This window comes from Euphorbia lathyris, chromosome 4 (assembly GCF_963576675.1).
Source record: "Euphorbia lathyris chromosome 4, ddEupLath1.1, whole genome shotgun sequence".
Lineage (NCBI taxonomy): Eukaryota > Viridiplantae > Streptophyta > Magnoliopsida > Malpighiales > Euphorbiaceae > Euphorbia > Euphorbia lathyris.
In genome coordinates this window covers 29960687-29969253 of record NC_088913.1, presented here as the reverse complement: position 1 = coordinate 29969253, position 8567 = coordinate 29960687, and the positions used below count along the sequence as shown (strand labels likewise).

The 8567-nt window shown below is 36.6% G+C and overlaps 1 protein-coding gene across 2 annotated transcripts; it reads right to left on the bottom strand.

The window, feature by feature from the left end:
* Window positions 1-218: 218 nt before the first annotated feature.
* Window positions 219-4269, bottom strand: LOC136226005 (transcription factor bHLH143-like). 2 transcript variants are annotated; one of them, XM_066014256.1, is made up of 3 exons: window positions 4073-4269; window positions 2721-3268; window positions 219-2277 (listed from the first exon to the last, which is right to left on the bottom strand). In XM_066014256.1, exons 2-3 carry the CDS (start codon window positions 2841-2843, stop codon window positions 1174-1176), a joined length of 1227 nt encoding a protein of 408 aa, XP_065870328.1. In that variant the 5' UTR covers window positions 2844-3268; window positions 4073-4269; the 3' UTR covers window positions 219-1173. The 2 variants fall into 2 exon arrangements, with proteins under 2 accessions (XP_065870328.1, XP_065870327.1); XM_066014255.1 differs by lacking the exons at window positions 2721-3268; window positions 4073-4269 and adding an exon at window positions 2397-2533 and having other exon boundaries at window positions 219-2303.
* Between the last annotated feature and the right edge of the window lie 4298 nt (window positions 4270-8567).

Here is an 8567-nt window from a genome sequence, read left to right as displayed (position 1 = left end):
GATAATCCAATTGACATGGTTAACATGACACGGTTAAACACGGTTATCATTTTTCTTGCATTTATATCATCCTACGAGAGAATATATTGAACCCAATTGCCCCTTTGTCAAGGCCCTGCAATGATATGGTAAACCCACAGTTATTTTAACATGATCTATATATGTCCTCCAAAAAGGTCTGTCACTGTAGACAGTACAAAGTACACATGGCCAAAACATTATCTAAAAAAATCATCACAGGATCTCAAATAGCCCCCACATTTACTCATCACAGTAGTCACGAGAAAACATCTTTTACATTAATAAATAAAAATCACACCACATAATGTTCTGTTCTCTCTCTATCATATTCATATATAAGAACATAGGACAAAACCAAAAACAAAAGATAAAAACAAGCCCCAATTCAACTAAATTACATTCCCAACTCACACCATTATTCACCACATTTCACACTCATAATAATAAGTACTAAAAGCTGGCAATTTTTTGGAACTGATTGGCCATGCCAGCTGGAGCATACTGTACAAGTGCCATGGCCATTAAACCCCATTAGCCATCACCACTCACGTGCCATAACATCTTAGTAAAGATACAAACTCTACCCAACAATCCACATGCTTCTTTACATCACTCCCCCACATCTGAAACTACTTTAAATGGAGTTTAATGTAAACATGTTTTTTTGTGAGCAAGACTAATGCATAAAAATCAAAGTAAACAGAGAGGGAGAGGGAAAGAGAGTGGGACCTGCAATTACCTAACGCGCATGCACTAAATAAATCCATAGGGGCTCTCAACATTTAGGAGAAAATAAAGTCTTCATTACAGCACAGCCCACCACTAGTATCATCCCATGCGTTCTAACCTTTGTCACTTTTTCTTTGTTAAGCTTTAATCACAATAAAGCTTAAAGATAATCATTTCCAAGTCAAAAAAACATAACTCCGTTTTCCTTTTCCTTTTCACCACTGCAAGGAAACTGTAGATCATCCCATTATATAACTCCAGAGGAAAAAAGCGAGAAAAAGGAACCCCACATGTAAAAGCTATTGCGTAGTGATTTCAAACTCATCAATCATTCAACCAGAGAATTCTTATGCTACTTTTTCCATATTCTAGCTACCTTCCACCCACTAACCAACATACTACTATGAAACGAAGGAGTGGAACTTAACTGTAGTTCACTCCTAAAGTGTTGGCTCTGTGCTTCAAGGACTTCAGGTAATCTATAGCTATATCAAGAACCAACACTGGGTCCTTGTCCTTTGCACCAGGAATTATGTTCTCCAGAATTTTCAATGTTTGACGAACGGTGTCCTTTTTCAGTTGCTTGGTGTCCAAAATAGAAATTGTATCTGCTTCTTGATTTTGGCCAATAGCATAACTTGGTTCTGTGTCATCATCATAAGTGTGGACTCCAGCTATTCTTTTGGAACTAGCAATGTCTGCTTGTGATGATCTTGTGTACCCACCATCGAGCAATTTCTGCCTTTTGTTTTGGTCATCAGAATCAGAAACTTCCTCTGATAGTTCCCCTATTTGTCCTTGTATCTCCTCGTAGTTTTTAATCAGAAGGGGAGAGTGGCCAGTGCTAGTTACTTCATCATCCTCATCATCATCCTCGCTATCATCGTCATAATCATCATCAGAGCAAAGCAAGGCATTGATTTCTTCAGTGTCTTCATGCATCTCACTTTCTTCAGCACTCAAGAGATTCTCATCCCATACTTCCTGCAACTTAGGCACTGTTAGATTGATATGGTCCATTTTATCTGCATGTTCTTTATGGTTCAAGTAAGAACCATCAGTCACCTTTGTCGACCCTGGAGTTGGTTTCATTTCAGTAGGGAGCGAACTATATATTAACCTTGTTTCAGTTCCAGACTGATCAAAAATAACAAATCTCCTCTGACATCCAGGGATAGCATTTGGCACAACGGCCCCAGCATATGCACGAGATAAAGCCGATATATTTTGTTTCAGAGATGGCTTCTTAGCAAGAAGTAAATTCTGGAAGGGAGGGAATGAACTTTGACGAAACCCTTCGAACAAACTTTGAGGCAGCCCTTGGGCTCCGTTTTGCTGTGTCTTCAAATTTGGGATACTTGGGATCCCAATTCTTGGCATGTTCATATTTGCTGGGATTGTGTATGTAACTGGACTTGCACATGCTGGCAAATATCCAGGTTGCACAGGCTCAAGTGATGCGCTCATCCCATTGAGATTTTGTGATGGCAAGGAATTATGAGGTAAGAACAACCCCGAATTGCTAGCCTTAACCATCCAACCAAAAGAATTACCTGAGCATGGTAAAATTGCCATAATAAACAAGTGTTCAGAATTTAACTTTAGACATTTTAGCTTCAGAGATAGTGAGGTAATTCCATACATACCAAGTTCGAGCTTTGATATGTAAACTGATAATTTTGCTGCTTCCTTCAGGAAAATATAAGAAAAATCGAAAACTACAAATTCCAGCTTGTAATACAACGAGTGCCTAATAAATCTACGTTACAGGTTTAAGCAAGCTTCGGAAGTACTCAGCCTGGAACAAAAAGGAAACAAACCATGAATTATTTGAAGTTCTTGGTAATCATTAAGAAATAATTTTTGCTTAAGAACTATGTAAGAATTTAACAATGCAGAATGGGATGCGATATCTTGTATTGAAAATGCTAGCTGATTACAATCATGCATAAGAATTTGGTAATACTAACCTGACAATCCTGCAATGGTTGGTAGCATGCAATGACTCTAACTATAATTGTTGGTCTTCCAGCAATTCCATTCTCATACTTCAACGCCCGAAATCTAGTTTGGCTTGCTGCTTGGCTTACCATAACTTCTTTTGAACCCTCAAAACTCAATTTACACAGATATATGTGGACTCAGAAACACCTAATGATAAGATAACAAGTAGGGAAATGGCAAGTTTGATACGCAAGATGGAAATTGTCACGGAGATGTTAAACAGGTTGGAATAACAGAAACAGAAAATGTAAATAAGTTCTATCTAGTTTAACTTAATTAATCCTATCAATAGCAAGAAAAAAATGATTGGAGCCCATGAGAATGTTTGGCGAAGAAGGAAAAGCCAAAGTTCTGAAAAGGTTAAGGTTGTGGGAGAAGAAATCAATTACAGAATAACCCTGCAATACAAGTTCAGGCGCAAAACGTTGCGGTACACATCAACAAATCTACTCAACCAAGGCATGTTGTATTCTTCACTTCAATATTGAACTAGACTAGGTATACCAGAAATTTCCTGCAAATACGTACATTACAAGAAGATAATGAGAAATACCAAAAAGAATTGCAATAACATGATAAATAATATGAAGCAAAATTATCAATTTTAATTTTTGAACATCACAATTCTTTTGGGTGTTTGGAAAAGGAAGGTAAAACAATGAGTTGTAACGATCTTTCAAGCTAATCTTGACCAAAGAGGAAAAAAGGAAGCCAATGATTATAACAAACAACCGAAATAGAAAGGCATGAATGACTAACTATTTAGCATTTCTCACAGAGTCACAGTACCCTCATGAGGAAGTGAATTTTCAATGTTCATTCTAAATAATCAAACTTACTGAAAAAGATATCTGGCACATATTTCAATGTATTCCCAAAATATTTGACCAGCCAAACGGAATTCTATCAGGCAATTTGAACAAAGCACATCAAAGAACAGAAAGTGGAAATGAAGAAAAGGAGATGCCGATACAAGTTGCCTTTTTTCTTAGAACTTTTTCTAATCCAGAAGATTCTCAGCACATAAGCAGAATAGTAGCCGCTCCAATTTACCAAAACATCAAAATCACAAATCCCAAGAGACCCACCACAAACAAAAAAAAAAACCTAGAAAAATAACAAATTCAATACCTTAGGCAATTGTTCCTAGTAAGTTCGACAACAATTAAATTGATGAAAAATAAAAAAGCAGAGGTAGGAAATAAACCACAAAAGGCTACGATCAGAAACAAACGGCAAGGAACTCAAAAACAAAAAGAAATCAGGAATTCATGGAAGCTGGAGAAAGAAAACTCGAATATAACAGAAATCAACTTACAGGGGAAATGAAGGATATTTCTATGCTCAGATCCAAAGAAACAGAAAGTTGATCGAAAGGCAAATCTTGAAAATCCGAAGGTTACAGAGATGGGGGCAGAAGGAAAGAGAAAGGAGAAGCAGATACTAGAAAAAGTGAAGTGTGCAGTAGAAGAGGGAAGCTGTGTATGTGTTTGTGGGGGTAAATATACAACGAAAGCAAAGGATAGTAAGATTATATAGAAAAACCACTTGACCATATTGCCCCCTCATTTATACAATAGTTTTAACTATTTTCTTTTTAGAATAGAAAATGTAAACTATAATTTATTTTTGCAAATAAAAAATGTTGCACTCATATATTGACTTCATGGATAGGTCAGGGGTAATTTAGTAAAAAATTTGTGATTATGTGAGTAAATTACAAAACTGGACAAAATTAAAGATTAAATTACATATTTTCATACATGAATCCAAGATCCAACCTCTTCATATAATATTATGTTCATTTTACATACATAAATTCCTTTAAGCTGGTTAGTAATACTGGGTGGTGACCTGAGTGGACATATGGGTTCTAAGCGAGATGAGTTTGAGAGTGGCCATGGAGCTTTTGATTTTGGAGATAGGAAGGAAGGAAATGATACTCTGGAATTCGCATTAGCATATGACTTGAGTATCATGAACACTTGGTTTATGAAAAGAACCTTCCACTTAGTGAGTTATGAGAGTGGCGGTAATGCGAGCCAAATTGATTTCTTCTTAGTAAGGAATGCTTGGAGAAAGGGTTATATTGATTGTAAGGTGATCCCTAGCAAGAGTACGACAACTCAACATAGAGTAGTGGTGTAGAAAAATAGACAAGCCTAGGCATAGCGGAATAATAAATTTTTATCTATTTTATCTATTTCCCTTTTCCAAGATCTGTTAATTGTTATTTCATATAAAGAGGGATAGATAGTAATATCTTTAGTGATGAACTATCTACCGTTGCAAACGAAGTGCCCACAACTTGTTATTATCAACTCATGAACCACGAACGTTTGATTCAACACAAAACCAAAAGATAATCAGTGATCAACCTTCAATGAATAGCAATCGCAATGATTGCCTCTAACAGAAATCGATACGAGATCAAAAAGGGAGTAAGAAATAAAGTAAATTAGCCGAGACGAAAGACGGAACGATTCCTCCTCTCCCTTTTTGTGTTGGTCGAATTTTACGGGTTAGAGACTCTATTTATAGACTTTCTTAACCATAATCCCAGTTGTGTTAGGTAATTAAATAATTGGAATCTTATTCGGAATAGGATTCCTAATTAGATAATTAAATAAACACTTTACTATTATCTAAATAATAACTAATTATATCTAGATAATTATTATTAATCAAATTAATAATTATTAATTTATGTTAGGGATAATTAATTAGAGTTTCAATCACATAAAAACTTTTAATTAATATTATCAGATAATCTTTTAATTTAATTGATAATCATAATCAAATTATAATTATTAATCAAATTAATTTATCCCTAAATTAATACAAATTTCGGCCCATATGTGTATGTCCCACTAATTACATTTTCGTCCTCCGATTCCAAGTCCCATATGCGACCCATTAGGTTCTTTATTGCCACTAGCCGTATATATCATTTGAAATTATTCATTACGATTAATTCCAACATATATATAACGGAATACCGTCGAGAGCTGTTACTAGCAGAACCTATGATATTCCCCCAGAGCAATTAAGAAGTCAGGTTGATAACTGACATTAACCTTTCTGAGTAATGTATGTGAAGGTAGGTGAGAGTGGATTTTGAGTAATTTTCCTTACACTCCAAATTGGAGGAGAATCATGGTACATGTATTTTTCTTCCAAAATTACCCTTTCTCTTTTATTTTATTCGTACAAATGAAATGATATAAGAGTAATTTTATATATAACTATATTATTAAATCATCACTTACCTTTCTTTAATTACACCTCATTCAAATGAGGCTTTAATGATCTCTGAATGTCATTAATGTATGGATGCACAATATTAATTGCAAGTAAATAGCAACCATGTAAGATATCTTACCCAATATAGAATGTCATAACTTTTATGACGTTTAAAATAAATATGCTATCTTGGATATTAATGCGCATTGAAATACAAAAGGACATTATTCTTAAACCATTCTCATTATGGTTATTTATTAAGAATTCATTATGATATTCATGTGCAGTAGCAATCTTTATGGTTATGACCGTTATACGTGATATTATTATTAAAACAAGCACGATTAAAATTCTATTATGAATTTGTTTGACATATAATATTTACTCGGTTTTATCCTTTGACTAAAGTTCATTCTAGAGTCAGGGACCAACGTGAAGGAATTATTAAGTTGATTCCAAGATGAACTAAAAATTCCATAAAGAGACATTGCATTATACATGATATTTGCCAACAAGGCCAATGCAAACAGTCTTTTGCTATGAAGTATGTTCCGTGGATCAAGCCACTGATCCCCAAGGTAAGTGAATATAGCTTTTATGCCTTACCACAATCTTTTAATAATGGACAGGGTATGCCCCACTTCTGGAGTTCTTTCAGTGCTAACCCACAGGTACAAGGGAATTGCTAATAATGCAACCAGTGCCAAACACTAGCATGAAAAATAAAGCTCAATCCAGAGAAGTGTATATTCAGAGTCACTTCAGAAAAATTCATTGACTATGTCATTAGCAAAAAAGGAGTTAGAGCAAATCCAGATAAAGTAAAAAGCCCTGCGAGGAAAAAGGTGAAAAGAGCGCCTAAATAAAAGCCATGCGAGGAAAAAGGTGAAAAGAGCGCCTAAATGAAAGCCCCACTACAGGTGAGAAAGATCCAGAGGTTGAACGGGCGGATCATCGTACTAGAAAGATTGTCAACAAGCATATCAAGGTATAAAATAATTCCTAGCAGAACCACCCTTGATGAGCAGACCAATCTGAATGGGAGACCTGCATTTGTATCAATCTATCATGGATAAAGCTATGTGCACCGTGGTTATTCAAGAAGAAGAAGGTCAGCAGTTCTCCATCTATTATGTTAGCAAAATGTTGAAGGATGCGGAGACAAGATATTCGAAGCTAGATAAAATGGCTCCCACGGTTGTGACAACATCCATCCGCGTTAAACCATAGCTCCAAGCATAACCTCAACATGATCGAGATCAAGATCAAAAGCTGGCTTCATCATCATGATTCAACAGTGAACACACGAATGATGAGATTGAAAGGCGAGTGCATGCCACTCTGGATAGATAATAGAACAATGCAAAAAGATACGCCATCCAGTTAACAGGAATTAGCCATTCACAGCGCGAATCATGGGGTACGAGGCGGAAAAAATGATTAAAGCTTCCAACTTGCCACAATATAAAAGAAAAGAATCAATATAAGCGGGACATTACATATCCCGAACCCAAAGGAGGGGGGCATGTAACCGTTGGAAGAAACGCCAAAGCGTACTACAGGTTGGCCACCACACTGAAGCTTGCTGGGAGCTGGCAAACTAGATAGCTTTGTCCAGAATAACAAATAACAAGACGACAAGCAGAAGACAGATCCCAAAAAGAAACTCAAAAGTGTCATTAATGTCATAGCAGATGGACCAGTGTATCAGCCACCCGTGGAAAAAGCAAAAATATCCATTCTGGATAAAACATCCCTCAACTGCCCCTTTTGCAGAAAAAGGTCCAGTAATCTCTCCACATACAGATGCGTTGACAATTGAAGGATGGGAGATGAAATGAAGCGAGTAATGGTAGACACGGGCAGTTCTTGCAATGTCATCACCATAGGTGCATTCGCCAAACTAAAGGTTGATCCGATCCAAATAGAAACAACCATTGTTGACATCATGGGAGTGACAGGTCACACTATCCAGACCAAGGGCCAGGTAACTTTGGAATGCAAGCTGGAAGATGATGATCAAGCGTGGATTGGTGATCTGGAGTTCTCTATTATGAATGGACAATCAGCTTATAACATCATTCTTAGGCGGCTGTTCATCTCAGAGGTTGCAGCCCTAATTTCCATCCGTCGTATGGCAATGTACATTCCCACCAGCAAAGGAGGAATAATGATTAGTGGGAACCAAAAGGCGGTTCAAGAGACCTACTCGGCGTCGCTATCGATCCGCCCACAATTCAAAGATGACGGAGGTGAGGAAGATGAACTTGTCACTACAGCTTTGGGCGACACAGAAACACTCCTTATTGCTGATGGAAAGCGGGTGCGGATCGCCAAAGGATTAAAACCTGAGATCAAGGAGGATGTTATGAAAGTTCTTATTGAGTCTGAAAGCCTATTTGCATAGGAGAATGAGATCCCCACAAGAGTAAGCCCATATGTGATTACTCATAAGTTAAACATCATTGAGGATGCGGTTCTAGTTGCTCAGAAAAGATGGAACCATAGGCCTAAAAATCAGTATTTTTACATATTCTTATATGTGCATTAAACTGTTATAGTATCCTATA